The sequence below is a fragment of the Acartia tonsa genome, chromosome 7, assembly GCF_053477335.1.
Source record: "Acartia tonsa isolate MP-2025a chromosome 7, ASM5347733v1, whole genome shotgun sequence".
NCBI classification, from domain to species: Eukaryota; Metazoa; Arthropoda; class Copepoda; order Calanoida; family Acartiidae; genus Acartia; species Acartia tonsa.
Window position 1 is genome coordinate 34,207,146 of NC_137266.1, and position 20,928 is coordinate 34,228,073.

Here is a 20,928-nt window from a genome sequence, read left to right on the forward strand (position 1 = left end):
ATATATCGTGAAATATGAAGTTAATTACAATATCAACGAATTCTCTTTAATAAACATGCGAAAAGCTCAGAGAGTACTCAATAAGAAAATTTTGCCAAACTTACCCTTATCTTAAAAACTAAGAAAAAAAACCACATTTTTGCATTTTGTACCATTTTTTGTGTTATAAATAATTTTTGAACTTATATAGGACTTATTTTAGTTGGACAATTTCCAACATGCGGATATTTGATTTTATCAGATTTAAGCAAGTATAGCCAATTTAACAATGTCAATAATACGTTCTTAGATTTTAGAGTTCTGCAGCTTTGGCCCCAAATTATTTCAAAAAACATATTATCAACATGGGTTGATATTTAAAATATAGGTGGCCCAGGATGTCTTTGAAGGCTGGCAGGTCAACTTTTGTCTAAATTGATGGGTAGGAAAAATTGAATTGTTGACCCCTCCGGACCAGTGTGCACTGGTAGGAGAAGGAAAAGTCAACCTTATCCTATTTTAAATTTGAGTTTCCAAAGAGTTATAAAAATTATTTTTTGGGGGAGAGGGGGGTTAAGACACCCTCTCGAAAAATAGTTTAAAACCTTCCCAGGACCTATAAGAAGCTTCACTGTAAAGGAGAACAATATTGGTTCAGCAGTTAGCGAGATCCTTCGGGACAGACAAAAAACGCTTACTACTTTATATAATAGGACTAGCGGCTTCGCCCCTAGCCTCTAGGGGCTTCGCCCTATATAGTTTTGGGAAGTCAACCCTCCTTAATAGAAATATTCAAAAAATTATTCTTTGTTTAATTACTCTGTGGTAAAATTAAACCCAGGTTGTGCCTTTAAGCACAAAAAGGGGGGAGGCGGATGTGCCACTTTTTGAAACCAAAACTAAAAGTCAAAGGAACTCCACTAAAAAAAGAGTTACAGGTCTGAGATTTTGCATGGCAGTTGCTTAATAGGGGTACAATATGGAACTGTGAAGAAACGGCGGCGCAACCGCCCAAAACCGCCGAGAAAAGGCAAAAAAATTCGGCGGGAAACCGGTTTTCGGCGGTTGCGCCGCCGTTTCTTCACAGTTCCATATTGTACCCCTATAAAGCAACTGCCATGCAAAATCTCAGACCTGTAACTCTTTTTTTAGATGAGTTCCTTTGTTGCCTTTTGGTTTTGGTTTCAAAAAGTGGCACATCCGCCTCCCCCCTTTTAATTTGTACAAATTAAACCCAGGTTGTTTGCCGTATACACAAAAATTTCAATTCGTAAAAATCAGACCTAGGTTGTTCGCATACACAAAAATTAAAATTTAAAAAAAATATTTTGATTTTTTTTTTCGGGGGGGGGATTCATATGGGCTTCGCCCCATGTTGCAGTGGGGTTCCCCCACCCCAATTACTGGTTTTTGTTTTTAAAAAATTAAAGAAAAAATTTTGGAAGTGGGGATTTTTTTATTTTTTGGGGGGTTGGGGTATCCAACCCCCCAAGAAAATAGCTTAAAACCACCAGAGGACCAGTAGGTATATTCCCAGAAGGGTAGAGCCCAATTTGATCAGCAGTTACTGAGATTTTACAAAAAAAAAGTAAAAAAAAAATTGGGGGGGTTGGTTTATTTTTATTTTTGGGGGGGTTGGGGGTGTCCCACCCCCCAAGAAAATAGCCTAAAACCACCACAGGACCAGTAGGTATATTCCCTGAAGAGTAGAATCCGATCGGTTCAGTGGTTACCGAGATCTTAAGGGACAGACGGACAGACATCAAGCTACTTTGTATTATAGACTAGCGGCTTCGCCCCTAGCCTCTAGGGGCTTTGTCCCAAGAGATGACAACAAAAAAATTCAACAAAAAAAAATAGAACTAAAGAAATCTTCTACAAAAGAAATTTTCTACAAAAGAATTCTTCTACAAAAGAATTCTTCTACAAAAGAATATTTCTACAAAAGAATATTTCTACAAAAGAATTCCTCTACAAAAAAAAAAAAAAAAAAAAAAAAAAAATGGGAGGTATTTTTTTTGTTTTTGGGGGGGTTGGGGGTGTCCCACCCCCAAAGAAAATAGCTTAAAACCACCACAGGACCAATAGGTATATACCCTGAAGAGTAGAATCCAATCGGTTCAGCGGTTACCGAGATCTTAAGGGACAGACAGACGGACAGTTATTATAAAGACGTCTGTCTGGCTATTAATAAAGACATTTTAATTGTCATGTTTCTAAGTATTACTGCAAACACGAACATAAAATTTTAAACTTTTAAGTACATATTTCATTTTTTTATTTGAAGAATAATATATTTTTTTTTGCTGTACTGTAATGATTTAAAAGTCTTTTAATGTGTTTGTAAAAGTGTTTCTAACAGAAAGCTTGTTCGTTATATGTTAAAAATACCTAATCGAAGTGAAACTTTGCATGGTGATTCATTATACAGTTAGGTTTAATTTAGAAAGTGTACCAAATCTTTGATTTTTTTTCAAAAAGTCCATATGTCCATTTTAAACTTGTTGATTTTCTTATATTTTTTGACATCACTGTACCATGATTTTGAAATGATGATTAGACACTAGCATCACTTTAATTAAGTCTAATAATGTTAGTATTTCGATATTAAATATCCTTTATTCAAAGGGATTAAAAAAAACATACACTTCCTTTACAATATAATATACAAGTAAACAGACTGATGTACCATAGTTGTATAATAGCTGTCCTATAATATAATAGGATTATTGTTGTACTATTTCTAATGATATTTGTTATCATACAGACTGACAGACTGATGTACCATAGTTGTATAAAAGCTGTCCTATAATATAATAGGATTATTGTTGTACTATTTCTAATGATATTTGTTATCATACAGACTGACAGACTGATGTACCATAGTTGTATAAAAGCTGTCCTATAATATAATAGGATTATTGTTGTACTATTTCTAATGATATTTGTTATCATACAGACTGACAGACTGATGTACCATAGTTGTATAAAAGCTGTCCTATAATATAATAGGATTATTGTTGTACTATTTCTAATGATATTTGTTATCATACAGACTGACAGACTGATGTACCATAGTTGTATAAAAGCTGTCCTATAATATAATAGGATTATTGTTGTACTATTTCTAATGATATTTGTTATCATACAGACTGATGTACCATAGTTGTATAATAGTGGCTCCGGCTCCGGTGGTAGCTAAAAAAATATCTGGAAAAAAAGAAATTACCTACCTTGATTAAACTTAATGTTTAAATTTTATAATTTGGAAACCCCTTTATGTGTTTCAAGTCTATTCTTCCTAAAAATTGAACTTTAAAACTTTAAAAAGTCAAAAATAGTCTTGAATTTTTTATTTTTTTTAGTTTTACTTAGTTTTAGGTAGGCGTCGGAGCCGTTATTTTTAGAGGCGGCTCTGCGGAGCCAGAGCCTCTAGAAAATCAAACGGCTCCGCATCTCTGCCTATAATATAATAGGATTATTGTTGTACTATTCCTAATTATTTTAAAGGTATTTGATTTATTAACAAACAATGGCTTAAAATTTTTTATGAAATGAGGATAGTACCTATTCAAATACAATTTATTGTAGTCAAAACAAATAAGGTTATTACCAAGTAAATAGATTTTATTTATTAATTTATGAAAGGACGTAGGTATTGTAAGAGTTTTATTGAATTTCCAATTGCCTAACTTCATCTTTGATTTTGTATTTGACAAATAATGAAATTATAGGAAAAATAGGTTTCATAACAAGAATGATTTATTTTATAAGAAAAATAACCTAAAAAGAACTTTTATACACTTTTCATTATTTGAACACAATACAAAAATAAGAAAGAAGGGAAGGTGTCATTATATATTTCAAAGATCATTCTCAAAGGCTGAAGTTTCCTAACAATTACGATCAAAAGCTTTTCCCACAGTCTCCAATGTAGTGCTAGCACGTACAACCTTTTTTTTTTTGGGGGGGGGGGAGGGGTAAAATTATAATAGGGTGAACATTTAGGGGGGGGGGGGGAGTTGTGAGTAATCACCTCTAAACTTTGAACGTCCCTGAAAACAAGTGTAATTTATATTAAAATTCATGTAAAAAATAAGTTAAAATTTGTTTTAGAATCCGCATGACGTTAAGAAATTCATTGATGAAAATAAGCTGCTTAAAATTGAATTAAGAAAGAAAGATACATTGATTGAGGTAAGATTATTTCTATTAAGTTTGCTAAATCGATTATTTGGTGTTTTCTTATTGTACTAAATTTAAAAGGGGGGGGGCGAAAGTGACACTTTTTGAAACCAAAACTAAAAGTCAAAGGAACTCAACTAAAAAAAGAGTTACAGGTCTGACATTTTGCATGGCAGTTGCTTTATAGGGGTACAATATGGAACTGTGAAGAAACGGCGGCGCAACCGACGAAAACCGCCGAGAAAAGGCAACAAAAATTATGGCGGGAAACGGCGGTTTTCGGCGGTTGCACCGCCGTTTCTTCACAGTTCCATATTGTACCCCTATAAAGCAACTGCCATGCAAAATCTCAGACCTGTAACCCTTTTTTTAGTTGAGTTCCTTTGTTGACTCTTAGTTTTGGTTTCAAAAAGTGTCACTTTCGCCCCCCCCTTTTTGAAATGATCTTATAGAATATCAAAATCATTATAAAGCTTAGGTAGTAAAAATGTTATTGAATATGAATATAAATAGTTAAATACTTATTAATATTATATTAGGTAGGTAACAATTTACTATTTTTTCTCAACTTTCAAGAAACATAGGTAAGTTTTAAAAGATTTTGTTCAAAGTTTGGCAATAATTAATCATTTTAAGAAAATATTTCTAGTTTTAACTAACTCATATATTATAGAAAGGTCCAATATGCCCTAATACACAAATCCGGATTAATGACAAATATTTATATTGAAATATTTTTTCAGCTACTACGAACAGAATATGAGGAAAAATTACGAAAAGCAGAGGAGGCTGCCTTTGAGGCCAATAATGCAAAGAAAATTGCCGAGGACAGTGCCAAACTTAGGTACCTAATATTTATATTATTTTGAATTTTCAAAATAATATTTTATTTAATATTCAGTGTAAATATTAATATTTTCAAATGAATCCAAGACTGGTAGAAAGCTTATGGAAAGGACTATCAGGTCCTTAAATGACGTTATCCTAGGACTTTTAGAAGTTTGCCGAAATTGACCGCAAAAAAGTTACCGAAAATTCCCCACCAGCGGGGGAATTTTCGGTAATTTTTTTCAACCTAAAAAAAATCGATGAAAAACGGCCAAACGGCCAGTCGAACATAAATAATCATAATTAGTATAGGTTATAGGGATTATCCACAAAAAATTTCATAATGATCGGACTATTCCTTCTATGTTAAAAATGAATGTTTTTGAAAGACGCGAATTTTCGATTTTTTTTTCGAAATTTTTTTTAAAAAAAACTTAAAATTAGTGCTAGAAAAAAACGTATTTTATTACTTTTTAGGCCTGATCCTAAAAAAGCTCACATTGAACTATAGATTTAGACCAAAAAACATGAAAATTGATTAAAAATTGACCTCAATAATCGAATTTGAAGCAAAAGTGTCATCTTTGCAAAAAATCTTGACTACATTTTAACCTTAAAAAAATCGATGAAAAAAGGCCAAACGACCAAACAAGCGTAATAAATCATAATTAGTATAGGTTATTGGGATTAACCACTAAAAATTCATAAAGATCGGACTATTCCTCCTATGTCAAAAATATTTTTTTTCAAAGGACCAGAAATTTTGATTTTTTCCTCGCAAAAATTTGCTTCAAAAAATAAAATTAATTTTTTTTTATGTTTTTTATCTGTTCTATTCATTTTTAGGCCTAATTCTTAAAAAGTGCATATGGAATAATAGATTTGACAAAAGAAAACATGAAAACATGACCTTAAAAGTTGAATTTTAATTTCTTTTGAAATTACCGAAATTTCCCCCGGCGCCAACTTTGGTCATTTTTGAAAAAAATATTACCCCGATTTTAAAGCTCTCAACAGATTTGGAAAGAGCGGGCAATTCTTAGTTCAAAAGGTTTTTACGGATCAGCTCTAGATCTTACCAATTTTTGTGTACGTCGATCTTTACACACCTACTAAAAAATTTTTGAAAAAAAAAATTTTCGTCCGACTTTGAGACACAATAAGTACCCTTAATATTCATCTCACAAAAAATTCATTTTATACTTTTTTTGTAGGCAATTTAATAAGGAACAAATTTGCTTTTATGTTTTTTTCTGTCATTTGAAAGGAACATGGAGAAAAAGGTCATTTAATGAAGGTAGGTCGAAATTACCGAAAATAGCCCCTTACCGAAACTTCCCCCGCCTTACCCTATACTTTATAAAAAGAGATTTATTGGAAATATTTCTTACAAGCCTAAAACAATTGCTAAAGCTTAGGTAATTATTTTTTTACGACCCCTGGGCCGCCAATAGGCTCTTAAACCTTTGAATTATTATTTACATTCCTGTGGCCATTTGTCTTAAATTCAGGGGTACCGGTACATAATATGCCGGGGATGGAAAAAAACGGCAAAAAGTCATTTCATCTACATTCTTTGAATGGTGGGACATTTAATTTTAACTAGTGGGGGAGGTCGGGATTGAGGTATTTTTTCAGCAGCGGAAAAAACAAAATTTTGTGCAGAATATACCCGGCAATTGAATACCTTACCTACTTTTTTAGGATGGAACTTCAGAACACAGAGATGTCTAAAATCCAGAAGGCCATATCTTCACAGCTACAAGAGGTCACTAACAGACAACAAAACTTGGAACTAGTAAATCAGGTAAAAATTAGTAAAATTAGGGAGGGAAAGGACAATAGACTGAAAATTATACTGTTACCAAAAGGTTTCTAAACACGGTCTCACATTCGTTGGCTTAAAAACTTTGGTTTTTCTAAATTACATCTTGACTGGTTGCTTAAAACTAGAAGTGTTCCAAACTTTTAATCTACAGAAGGGGTTCTTTTGCTAATCATAATTTGGGATATACATAAATAGATCGTCCATTTTCTTGTCCCTGACCTAAGGAAGTAAAAGTTCGAGTCCTGGCTTAGACAGCGCCATTCTTGGATATCTTTAGATGGAGAAAATAAGAATTATTGATTATTATATATCCAGATTTACGAAAATAAAATAATTGAAATTAATATGACAATTCTATCGCGTTCAATTTTTATAGTATTTGGATGGTTTTAGAATATTTTTCTGCTCTTTATCTCTCTCTTAGAATACAGAATTTTGCTCCTTGAAGCTGGCGGAGCAACCGCATGAAAGGTGTAAAGCAATAACTTAAAAATTTAATATTTAAAATTTTGTTTGAAAGATAATAGATTTGAACTCTTGGAATTTTTAACTTAAAAGAAATGGTTTCAAATTTGTATTCAAAACAAAACATTGTTGCACACGTGAAGATTAAATAAATATATTTTCAAAGACAATAAATAAAACTTCTAATGAAAAAGATTATGATTTGTTTCAAGATTCTACATATATATATATTTTTTACACTATTTTAGTACATAGATGAATTTTCCTTTAAGCCAAAGATTAATTTATTATCAGTAAAAACTTAAACTCCAAATATCTTGATAAGTACCTAATCCTCCTATTTTTTATCTAGAAACTAAGAGAAAAAGCTGATGTAGCCAAGGCTAAGCTAGAATCTTTCAACTTTGATCCAGAAAGGTAAACTTTTCCTAATTTAAGTACTTTGTTTGAAATTTAACCAGAAAACTAACTCTAAAAGAACTGTATGAACTTCTTACCTAATTAGTTAAAAATATAAAACTAACAGACGCCTAGAACTTGGTCCAACTTTTAAGTGGACCACCGAATTTTACCCTAAACCTAAACTTAAGAAAACTTAACTCTTGCCCCATCCCCCGTTCAACAACGAGATAGATCTAACACTGTAGGGGTTAACCTTATCTGAACTCTCCTCACTTAACTTAACCTATAGATAAACATCGAAAACACGTGTTTTTTAATAAGGGAGAGGTCATTTTCTAGTAAATCCCGTAAAGGTGTGTGTTATAAGGCCTAAAAATAGTAGTAGAACGATAAGGTGCTCTATATATTTGTATTTCCTATTGAATAGAACAATAGGGAAGAAATTTTTTTTTTTTTTTTTTGATAACCGTACCTGGAATATCTGAAATTTCTATCAAACGCTTTGTTTGGCTCAAACTGACACAAATAAAAAAAATATAATTATAATAAATCAACCTGTAAAGAATGACTTCTTCCTTTGTTTAATGGTATAGATTGTTCTTAACCTTTACCTTGTACCTATAGAAAACATTATTATTATAATTATATTTTTTTTTAATTTTTGTCAGTTTGAGCCAAACAAAGCGTTTGATAGAAATTTCGTATTTTTTTTAGATAATCCAGGTATGGTTATCAAAAAAAAAAAAAAATTTCCCTATTGTTCTATTCAATAGGGAATACATATATCTAGAGCACCTTATCGTTCTACTACTATTTTTAGGCCTTATAACACACACCTTTACGGGATTTACTAGAAAATGACCTCTCCCTTTGTTTGTATTTGTATCGTCAAACGCCTTGTTTAAGTCTAAAGAACATGAATATAAGTTAATTATGATTGTTTTAGGTACAAAGAATTATTAGAACAAGACCCAAAAGATATGTCTATCTTTGAATATGCCGAACTTATAATCTATAAAAATGTTCATCCAGGAAAAAAAATACTTTTTTATTAATGTTATTGTTGAAGTGGTTTGTTACTTAGAATCAAAATTAATTAAAATAGAACTTAACGTTCTAGAAAATAATAGTTTTTTTTTGTGGGTTCGAGAATAATTTCAAGAAAATAAAAGTATTTTTGTTCTTCAGAAAAAAGTAAAACTTCAAGACTTGAAGCATATAATCTAGAATTAAATGATAAATTAAGGTAGTATCTTCTTATTATTTAAAATTTATTCTTTTTATTCTTAAATAAATGTAATTTAAACTATTCATGAACATAAATGTCTTTAATAAAAATAAGCTGATTTTAAAAAAAATTAGTTACTTTTTGGCAATACCTGCCAAAAAGGTACCATAGTTTTTAAACTTCTTGTCTTTTCAGCGGAATAGCACGTGATATAGACAGACTACAGAACACAATTCAATCACAGAGACAACAAAATGATGCATTACATTTTCAAATTAAGGTATTTTTTTGTAATGCAGTAAAGGGGGTAAGCGAGGATGTGTCATTCTTGGAACTCAAACAAAAATGCTTTTTCTGCATAATTCTATATTGTTACACATAAACGTAGTCACACTGTACTCTTTATTCGTCCAAGATTATCCTTACAGAAAGGTAAGTGTCAAATTCACCCTCTCCCTCTCTAAAGTGTGTTTGCCCAGAAAAAATCTAATTAAACAGCTTAACTGTTGGATCTGTAATTTTCTGGAAGCTTTAGTTGGTTCTGACAAAAACTAGGTTGTTTTTGGGCATATGTTTTTTTCAGATAAACAAAAATCTTTTAATCTTAACATTCCGTCAAAAAAACTTATTAACAATATAAAACAAACATACCTACGTAGTTACAGACGCAGTGAAGGAGAGAAAGCTTTATTGAACACGTATTGCGTGGTAAAAATTTAAAAATTGGGGGAAAAATATAATCTGTAAAACCTTTTTATCTGTTTGTATATTTTAATACTATTTATGCATATGAAGGATACACAGATAAACAAATAAAAAGGGAAAAGTAGGTTGCGGGTAAGATCCGTAAAAGTGTGTGTTTTAAGGCTTAAAATTTTTATGTTTTAAGTAGTAGAACGATAATATTCACTAAATATGTGTATTTCTTATTGAAAAGAACTATAGAAAACAATTTTTTTTGAAAGTTAACATAAATTTTTATCGTTCTTCTACTGTTTTTAACTTAAAACACACAACCTTTACGGATTTTACCCGCAACCTACTTTTCCCTTTGTTTTAAATTGTTCAAGGTGTTTATTTTTCCTAGATAAAAGAGGAAGAAATATACAAGATAAAAGAAACAGTGCGAAGTATGGACCAACTTAATCAAACCCTGGAAAATAGAATTCAAGAATTTGAAAAATCCTCGAAAATGTTGGAGACCAATCTTATCAAGAAATCAAATGAATGTGATTTATACAGGTAAGTTTTGTTTGTTTGTCTGAGCACAAATATCTCTTAAACGGCTGTTATTTTCTGAGAAGGTTCTTTTAGTTTAACCGTAGCAACACTTAAGAGGTACCTATTCCAGAAAATGTAATCACTAATTATCATAATTAGAAAGAACAATAGGAAAATTAAACATTTCAGTAAAGATTCAATTGAGAAGTTTATTATAATAATATCCTGTTTGACTTTTGAAACCGATTAAAATCCGCTGGATTAGAACTGGTTATTGGTATTACATACAATTTTCTACAAATATTTTAAAAGAATATCAGTTTTGTTAACCCGGGCTTTCACTTTTAAACTTTAATTTTTCATTTTGATATCCGCGGAAAGCGGTCTAGAATACGATGCGGTAAATAACTATTATCTCAAATCCATTGATCATAGCAGAGTTTTAAGCAAATTAAAATTTCAGGAAACGCTGTGAAGACTTGACAAATGAGTTTAAGCTGTATGCCAAAGATAACCTCAGCCTTAATGAAACCCTTGCTGGCCTTAGACATGAATTTAGTAATATAAGGTAAGTTTTATGGTTAAGTAACATTTCTACAATTTGAACTAGTATCACGATTCTTTTGTGAAGTAACCTGTTTTTTAGCTACACTGTACTAATTAAGATGACATATAACACCTAACCCCTAATAATTTTTCCCGAGGGGTCAAATTTTTTAAGGGGTAAAAAAATGTCACTTTCTATTTTACCCCCATCAAACTGAATATTGTATCCTCCAAAAAAAACTTAGGCTTTTTTAACTTAGGGACAAGTGAAAAGAATTCTGAATTATTTACTTGCTGTCAGCTAACAATTCTTAGAATATTATATATTGAACAAGAACTTTTTATTTTTATTTGCTATCATGTCTTTTATAGTACTTTGACATTATACGTCAAATTTTTAATAAGAGATATCATATACCTTTATTTTTACTTATCAATGTATTTTTCTGTCACGAAGGAAAATATGAAGGAAATAGTTATGATAATATGGATTGTTGCATCCATAAAAGCGAAACACAGCCGCTCAGAAAGTCGGACAAAGGAACATAAGAAATGCTTAGCTAATAACATTATAACTTTTCCTAAAAACCATAGAAAACATTTTATCAAAAAGATATAAAACTATATTTAATTAGACGAAAGGACATACTTGTAATGATTTTATATGTCTAGATTATGCCTTATTGTTATAGGAATTAACATGCAAAATTTAAAATTCTAAGGACAATTGTAATATTTCTTTGTTTATCATTAAATTTGTCGTTACAGACAGACGAACGAACCATACATAAATGTAAACTGCGAACCAAAAAAATAGGCAAATCTGAATTTGCAGAATAGAAGCTTTAATATTCATTTAGGATGATTCTACTGTAAATATAAAATGTAGATGCAGCTTTTGGTTACAAGTTTCCACCGTTAATTTTTTATTAATCAGCACCAATGAAGCACAAGATCTCAAAAACAGCATTTTGGTTAAAAACTGGTGAACCCAAAAGATATGCAAATCTAAAACAAATCAATGCACTTTTCATCTGTTTTAAAGATTGATTCTGATAAATAATCAATTTTTTAAGGGATTTATGCATTAATTATTATGAAATATAGTATTAGGTAGAAATTATTGATTTTTTAAAATAAGAAATATTAGAAAAAAAGAAATTCGACCCCTATCACTTTAGAGGTCAGCTGCTGGCCTCCAGTCTTATGGATGTAGCCTAATACATGTTAAAGATAAAAATTACTCCCAAAAGTATACAAAAATGATTTTTAATGTGTTAAAAAAATCCATTTTAAAATCTTGATTTTGAGGATGATGACCTTTCAGATGCTCCTGTTGGTGGTGATGATGAGCTAAATGTTATCTAAGTACATGCCCATTACAACAACTTGTCTATCAACCTATGTACCATTTTTTGTAGCCATAGCAATCTCCATAGAGCCTCACGACAAGAAATATAAACATCTTCTAAAAATAACAGTATTTACCTTATGAATTGGATTAATTAAAATTGCAATTTTTTTCTTTTTTAATACTGCTTGGCTGGAGGCTGCTATGACTACAAAAATTGGACCATCGTTCAATATATAAGTTGTCATCATGGTCATGCATTTTGATAACATTTGGCTCACCATCACTACCCTTAGGAGCATCTTAAAGTCCATCATCATCAAAATCAAGATTTTAAAATGGATTTTTTCAACACATTAAAAATCATTTTTGTATACTTTTGGGAGTAATTTTTCTCTTTAACATGTATTTAGCTTCATCCATAGGACTGGAGGTCAGCAGCTGTCCTTTAAAGGGATAGGGGTCAAATTTCTTTTTTTTCTAATATTTCTTATTTTAAAAAATCATTAATTTCTACCTTATACTACATTTCATAATAATTAATGTATAAATCCCTTAAAAAATTGTTAATTTATCAGAATCAATCTTTAAAACAGAAGAAAAGTGCAAAAAAATCGTTTTTTCCATTGATTTGTTTTGGATTTGCATATCTTTTTGGTTCACCAGTTTTTAACCAAAATGCTGTTTTTGAGATCTTGTGCTTCCGTGGTGCTGATTAATGAAAAATTAACGGTGGAAACTTGTAACCAAAAGATGCATCTACATTTTATATTTACAGTAAAATCATCCTAAATTAATATTAAAGCTGCCATTCTACAAATTCAGATATGCCTATTTTTTTGGTTCGCAGTTTATAAAAACATCACCTCTGATAAAGAAGTACATATATGGAAATCACGTCAACAGGATAAAACATTCTTTGATTAGGTATAAACAGTAATTTCATTGTATTTTCTTTTTTTTCCGAAGATTAGATTTTCTTTAGAATTAGCAAAAAGGATAACAATAGATTAAAAGTTTTTTCCTCGAAATTCTGGTATAAATCTTCATTGTATTTCATTTATTAGGTATGATTTGATTATAACATTTTTATTTAGATTAAAATTTGATGGTTTGGAGGTTAGATCAGAAAAGGGATTATCCACACTTTCTACGTTTACCAAACAAATGCAGGTGGGATTTTTCGTATTTTGTGAAAAATAACGTGTAAAATATTTTGTTGCCTAAAAGCATTAAAGTAAAACAATAGAGTGGGGAGGGGTTAAATAACTGTATGTCCCCACCCAGTGGACCCTGTGATGACTTTCATTTGTGTCTTTGAATATCAGCCAATAGAGTCGAAAATATTAACACAGACAAGTTATCTGGATTATATATCTATAATAATAAATTTTTTCTAAATTATATTTGAAATTAATTTATGTTGATATAAACACAGAAACTCAAACATCCCAGAAACTTGTTTGGGAATTGAGTTATCTGTTTAAAAAAAAACATTTGAACACAATGTTCCTTACATTCCTAATCATATTCAAGTTTCTTTTTGTAGGAAAAGCAATTGGAGTTGTTAGAAGAACTGTCAACTAGCATTTTTCAAAATAATCTCGATGCCAAATATAGGTAAGTCGAAGTTTATTTTTAAAAGATTATTTTTTTAACTAGGGGCGATTACTTATCGGAGGGTTACGATAAACTCCCCCAAAAAAGATAACAAATATCTTCCTGTGACCTATATGAAGCCTTTCTGTAAAGAAGGGGCCATCTCAGTACATCGGTTACCAAGATTTTTCGGTATAAGACAGTCATTCTGTTAATTGGATAAACCAAAGCGTTAAATTTTTTTTTGCGTATTTTGGTTTCACTTTAAAGGAATTTATAAAAGGTCAACAAGTAAAAATGATTTCCTGAAAGAAGGCGTCTTAACTTTTTTAAGCTAGTCGGTTTAGTAAGTAGTAGATGTAAAACTTTCTATAGAATTTAGATATGCAATCGGTTTTTTTTGTAGACCTCTTATTTTTAAAGTAATTTAAGTTTTTTAAAAAAATGATTGGGACCTCCGAGCAATTGTCGTGCAATCAAAGTGTTGGTTGTCTGTTGGATGTTACTTAACCTAATATCCTTGGGTGGAGTATTGCCTTTTCTAAGGCCACTTTGTTAATTAGTTTCAACCGTACTAGTTCATTCTGTATTTTTCTTTTTAAAGAATAGTACATTAAACATCTGTCTAGACGCAATTTCATTTATAAATTTATGGTTCTTTCATGAAAAATATTCATGTAATAAAACAATAAAATTTTATCCTCTTTGTTTTTTATTCAGGGAGCAATATTTATCCACAATAAGAGAGCTGGTTACGGAACAGATTAGAAGTCAAGAATACATGACGAGGTAAATTATTTTCATTGTATTTTTTTCTCCTTATATTTTTAGAATATAAAGAGCAGTTTTAGCATATCTAAGGTGTTTTCTGTTCTAAATGTTTGTTATAGTGTCAAACTTCATTGTAAAGTGACTAATTTTATATTTAGAACTTAAGGAAAGAGGTAAAGGGGTTCAGTCAACTATCCACTTTCAACTTTATTTTTAACTTTGGGGATGGGGAACTTTTTAAAAGCGAAGCTTTTCTATAATTAGGGTCGGTCCGTCCGTCCGTCCGTACGTCCGTCCGTCCGTCCGTCCGTACGTCCGTAACGGATAGCTTTTTTCGTTAATTTAGACATGTTAGAATTGTCCTATTGATTTCAAATTTTGCATGGTGATTCCTTTAGTAGTTAGGTACGATTTAGAAAGCGTAGCAACTCTATAATCATTACCAAAATGTCCGTACGTCCATTTAAAACATGTTGATTTTTTTACTTTTTTAAATAGCTTTTTTCGTTAATTTAGGCATGTTATAATTGTCCTATCGATTTCAAATTTTGCATGGTGATTCCTGTAATAGTTAGGTACGATTTAGAAAGCTTAGCAACTCTATAATCAATACCAAAATGTCCGTACGTCCATTTTAAACATGTTGATTTTTTTACTTTTTTAAATAGCTTTTTTCGTTAATTTAGGCATTTTATAATTAATAATTGTCCTATCGATTTCAAATTTTGCATGGTGATTCCTGTAATAGTTAGGTACGAGTTAGAAAGCGTAGCAACTCTATAATCATTACCAGAATGTCCGTACGTCCATTTTAAACATGTTGATTTTTTTACATTTTTAACAACAAATTTGTATGTGACCTAATTATCTGATTGGTCTGATTTTTGGTATACTGATTCCTAGGACAACAAAGTACAATATTAAAAGCGAAGCAACTCTATAATCAAGTCCTAAAAATGTAAGTATGTCCATAATCATTATCCTGTATCAAGCAGTTTTTCAACAAATTTACTTACAATTTTGCTTTGACTCTTATACATTCGCATTCTGATTATTCAGTTCTGACATTATACAAGTCTTTATGTCCGTTTGTCCTTCCATTTCAGAGCTTCGCTTTTATGGATGTTGTCATCCTTGTTACAGTGGTGATTTCTCTTGGTAGGGTTAAAGTACTCTCTCCTAAAATATTTATAAATCTTCTATGGGCCTGTAAGAAGCTTTAATATAAAGAAGAACCATATCGGTCCGGCTGTTAGGGAGATCTTTTACTTTTACCTTTTACTTTTATATAAGAAAAAATTAAAGCTGGAAAAGTAATTTTTCTTTAGGTTATCAGCTGAAAGAAACCAGATGAAATCCCAAGTTGACCAATTAACAGCTGAATTAAACAGTAATAAGGTAGAAATAAATACTATTTTAAATGAACCTCCGCATCCAAATAATTTCCGCTGGATAAAAACCGGTTCTTATCTGTTAAGAAATAACATAGTCTGAATGTTTAGAAAATGTCCACGGAAACCAAAATAAAAAGTTAGATATTGTGGGCAGTATTAATCTCAAGACATTTTTTTTCTATTCCGCTGACAACTTACTATAAAACCATGCAGAGGTGGATTCTTTAAAAAATTTGCCCCACTAATCGCTTAGTTCGGCAAAATTGTTTTCGTGAAAAATCCACCAAAATCACATAAAAATCTACAAAAATTATACAAAATCATATGTTAATAACCCTTCTATGATTTTATTTTTTGCCCCACTAAGCGATTAGTGGGGCAATTTTTTTAAAGAATCCACCTCAGGAATTTTATGTACTTATTAGTGCGTCTCATAAATAGGTGGTTTACCTCAAATTGCTTAGTCGATTACGAACCCTTCCCCCCCACCCTTTCTTTGCATTCTGAAAAAAATAAAAAAAAAGGGGGGGGGGAGTTAAGTTCTTCGTTTGTTGTTGTATTTTATGTCAAGTCAGGTTAGGACACCACATTTATGGGCCCCGCAGGTTAAGGACCCCAACAGGGGTTAGCCATTGAGAAAATAAATAAGTTTTTCAAATGAAGGATTAAATAAAATAGATTTTATTACGCATGGCTGCAGTCAAATCATTATAAATATTAAATAAACATATAAATTATTCATAACTATTTTTCATCAAAATTGCAATTTAGATTAGTTTTCAAATTTTAAAAAACTTATATTTTGCACTATTATAGATTTATTATTTCTATCTTAACAAATTAAATGTTTTACTGGAAAATATATATAAACAGTAAACGTCTACATACGTAATTTTATTAATTATCGACGTATGGTTTAATTTAGGCCTAAAAATTAATGTTTCCAAACAACTCGGTTAGCTCATTTAATCGATTTATAATTACTTGGAAGTTGTACCCCCATCCACTCCTTTACCGCATCCCCTCTCCTCCTATTGCTTGTGCGTACTGACTAATAAATGAGGTCCATATGAGCAACCTGAATTGACTACAAATTTTCCCCTGCCAATATATTCTCGTATTTTATATCCATTGCTTCTTCATATACTCCAAAGAGCACTTATTTATGTGTGTTGTCAATGCATCCTTGTTATTTTTCAGGTGCAGCTATCTGAAAATCAGCTGGTATTGTACAAAGAGAAGGAGAGACTGACACAGTTGACCAAAGAATTAGAAACATTAAAGTTTGATCATATTCAAAAATGTTCAGGTAAGCGGTTATGCCTCTTGAGGCTTTACGGACACTTTAGAAAAGGAAAGGGGGGGAAGGGGGGGGGGGTAGGATTTAGTCGACCCTACACTTTCCTTTGTAGTTTTTTTAGGGGGATGGGGGAGTATTATTTTGCAGATGCGATTTCTTTTCACTATATAGGAGAACAAAATCGGTCCTTGTATAATGATTATTTTATCCCAATTTATTAATGTTATTATTTCTTTAGAACTTGACATAGTAAAAGAGAAGTTATCGTATGAGCTTTCACGGCAAGGAGATAGAAAATTGGATGTTAAGAATTCCAAAGAATATCAAACATTACTCAAAGATCTCAAACTTTTACTTTCACATAGGTTAGTTGATTATTTCTTTTTTATTTTGATACTATTTACGAAAGTAGTTGGATGTGTTTGACTGTTTGTTAGTAATATGAAACATTGGAGAAAATATTGGGATCAAGTCAAGCAGAATGTGCCAAACACAACAATTAGTAAAGCAGTTTATGCCAATTTTTCATAAAGAATAGCAGAGTACGCCAATTTTTCATCAAGTAAGCATAGTGTTTCGGTACTTGGGCCGAATATCTCGGTGCTTAGGCCTACGTGGCCGTCTACGAGATCTTAAAGTGCAGAAGCACAATCAAACTCACTACTTCCAATGAATAAGGCACTGATTCAGTTACAAATAGTGTATTTACCACTATGAAACGGTGGGATCTAAAAAAGGAATAACAAAATTAATACAAAATATTAAAAATGTTTCAACAAATAAGAAAACGTGCATATTTTTTAATAGAAACTGATAAATTTCAAACAGAATCATTTTAAAAATATATAAAATTATTCGTAGGTAAAATAAGTCAATGATTTGGTCTATTTTAATGAAAAAATAAAGAAATCAATTTGCTATATCTTAAACCAAAAAAAATCACTTTAATCTTCAAAATTCAAAGGTTAAAAAGAAAGAATACTCACCAGTCTTAATTCATATCAAGCCAGGAAGTATATAGAGGTAAAAAATCACACAGCAAACCATTCATTCTATGCAGAACAGGATTTTTCGTCACATAACATGTGCCGTGCTGAGGGTATCAAATAATACAAAGGAAGAAAGCGCGTGGGGCGCACACATATGGCTATGCTGCGCTTCGTTGCTTAGATAATATGATTTCAAACTACAAAAGTCGTCTTCTACTCATATTTCTAGTAAGGTTTAGGTAAAATTAGGTGGGGGTTCGATCCCGCAAGGAACACACTATGAAAGTACCAAGACACATAGTATGCCAATATATTATCAATTAAGACAGAGTATGCCAATAAATTATAAAGTGAAGTAAATATTCTCTCAAGCTAAGCCGAGAATGCCAATTTTCCCCAAACTCAAGAAAAAACAGAGTAGGTCAATATTTCGACAAGTAAGGCAGAGTATGCCAAAAACAGGTTGTTGGCATACTCTGCTTTACTTGATCCTAGAATATTCACCTAAGATTTTTATGGATTTATATAATATTTTTCTCTGATTTCCCACGAGCAAAAAGTATCATGGTATCAAAAAAACTTTAGGTATATTATTCAGTCATTATTTAAACTTACTAAATTTTTTGTTTTGTTTAAATTAACCTATTTAAAGGGAGGGGGCGGAAGTGACACTTTGAAACCAAAACTAAAAGTCAAAGGAACTCAACTAAATAAAGAGTTACAGCTCTGAGATTTGACATGGTAGTTGCTTTATAGATGTACATTATGGAACTGTGAAGAAACGGCGGCGAAACCGCCGCTACCGCCGTTTCCCGCCAAAATTTATTTTGCCTTTTCTAGCCAAATTAGACAGTTTTCAATCATCTGAGATAAACTTTTCTTTTCATAAAAATTTCACTTATATTTTCCCTATTTTAAACATGTGTCAAGTGCAAATATATTAAACAGCATCATACTTCTAGTAAAACCACACTTCTCTTCTACTGCATTAGCAAGCAGCCTTCCACTTTCCTGTCGTTCCTTATATACATTTGGCGAAAAAAATCGGCGGGAAACAGCGGTCTTTGGCGAGAGCGGCGGTTTCGCCGCCGTTTTATCACAGTTCCATAGTATACCTTTGTAAAGCAACTGCAATGTCAAATCTCAGAGCTGTAACTCTTTATTTAGTTGAGTTCCTTGGACTTTTAGTTTTGGTTTAAAAAAGTGTCACTTCCGCCTCCCCCCTTTTTAAAATTTTTTATTGCCAATTAAATAGATAGATATACAGAATTTTTTATTTATTTTAGGGATGAAATACAAGATATGAGAGAACTTATAGTCAAGTTACAGCAAGATTAAACCATATAGGTATATATGTGTTTATATGCAAGAATCTTGGATAGCGTGCAAAATAAAAAAAAAGAAGCTACTGCCAAAAATCAGGAAACACAATGAATTAGGACAGTTATTTATCCTTATTATAAAGTAAAAGGATCTCTGTCTGTGTGTACCAAAGGATCTCGCTAACAGCTGAAACTATATGGCTCTCCTTTACAATGTAGTTTCTCATAGGTCCTTGGAATGTTAATAACTATTTATTTGTGAGTACCATCACCCTCCCAAGAGAAATCGCCCCTAGAAACTCCTTCCCTCCTCCCCCCCCCCAAAAAAAAACTCTTTCTTTTTTAATATAAAATAAAACATTGGGTTGTTAAATTCAACCATCTATCAAGTAGCATTAGAGGCCGCAAGGTGCGTAGCCGCTAGTTAACAAATAAAAGACTTGAACAAAAATATTTAAGCAGTGAATTTTTTTTTATAAATTCTCAATATTACTTACTTAATAAAAAGTTAATAGCACTTAAAGTTTTTGTTCAATGCTTTTTTTTGTTTAAAAATGATAGTTCTGTCTTAGTACATTTAACAAATATACTGCCTTATAAATCATTTACCTCTGTTAATTACCATTACCCTTAAATAAGCCATTTAAATCTTATAGATCTCAGTATTATAATTGTAACATATGACTTAATCTTAAATTCTTTATTATTCTTAGAATTTTTCATTATCCAATTTACGGACTAATGTAATAATAATACCATCTGGTAAATATCTGTTATTTACTTTTTAGCAGCGATGTGGAGTCGTCGTTAATTTCGGCGAATCTGCTGTGGATTACATGAGTTGTCGGCTCCTTTTAATTAGTAGTTGAAACGTTTGAATACTCAACTTAATGAAACAACCAATCATCACTTAAAGTCCCAAAAGTTTTAAAGCCATCAAATAAGAAAACGTTATTATAAAACTTTGGCAACTAGTGTAATGAAGAGCCAATTGTACCCCCTCTCTTTCTGCTCCACGCTGCTGCTTTTTAGTGCATGACATAAATCTTAGTGTAAAATGTTTAAATGTTTAATATTTTTAAAACCATTTCAGTGTAATTTTTAACTAATATTCCGTCCTTTATAATTATTAGGTATGCACTTTTTTTTTAACTTTGTTATAGTTTTATTTAAACAATTTATGAAGATATCAACTTCATTATTCTTTGATTTTTATATTTTTCTACGTCAAATCAGTGTTTGCTAACATTAAAACAATGTTACCTAGTATATTTTAAAATTGAAACTTTTAAAGGCTCATAGGAAAACATTTTTAATTGAGATTCATATAATATTATTTCTTTCGATTTTGTATTATTTAAAATTTTCTAAGAAAAGCATTAAAACCAATCTTAGTAAAAGTTTGATATATTTGCTTTTCTTTATAAAAGTATATAATGATTATCTTCATACAATGACGTCATAAATTTTTAAAAATAATGTCAAGCGTGTATATTCTGCAAAATTGACCCTGTTAAAAG

The 20,928-nt window shown here is 31.1% G+C and overlaps 1 protein-coding gene across 1 annotated transcript; it reads left to right on the forward strand.

Moving 5' to 3' along the window:
- The first annotated feature begins 218 nt into the window (after positions 1–218).
- On the forward strand, positions 219–19,692 carry LOC145324513 (uncharacterized). The gene is made up of 17 exons (XM_080167096.1): positions 219–251; positions 4,096–4,176; positions 4,908–5,008; positions 6,697–6,799; positions 7,638–7,702; positions 8,634–8,716; positions 8,873–8,933; positions 9,111–9,195; positions 10,003–10,157; positions 10,600–10,704; positions 13,131–13,206; positions 13,583–13,653; positions 14,353–14,421; positions 15,732–15,801; positions 16,998–17,106; positions 17,336–17,462; positions 19,373–19,692. Exons 1-17 carry the CDS (start codon positions 219–221, stop codon positions 19,422–19,424), a joined length of 1,446 nt encoding a protein of 481 aa, XP_080023222.1. The 3' UTR covers positions 19,425–19,692.
- The last annotated feature ends 1,236 nt before the right edge of the window (positions 19,693–20,928 follow it).

Excerpts from the sequence above, each read along its gene's own strand:
- LOC145324513 (XM_080167096.1), top strand. The coding sequence starts at position 219 with ATGCGGATATTTGATTTTATCAGATTTAAGCAA. Across the intron at positions 8,717-8,872 it reads AATCTATAAAAATGTTCATC|CAGAAAAAAGTAAAACTTCA; the intron begins CAGGAAAAAAAA and ends ATTTTTGTTCTT. Across the intron at positions 9,196-10,002 it reads CATTACATTTTCAAATTAAG|ATAAAAGAGGAAGAAATATA; the intron begins GTATTTTTTTGT and ends TATTTTTCCTAG.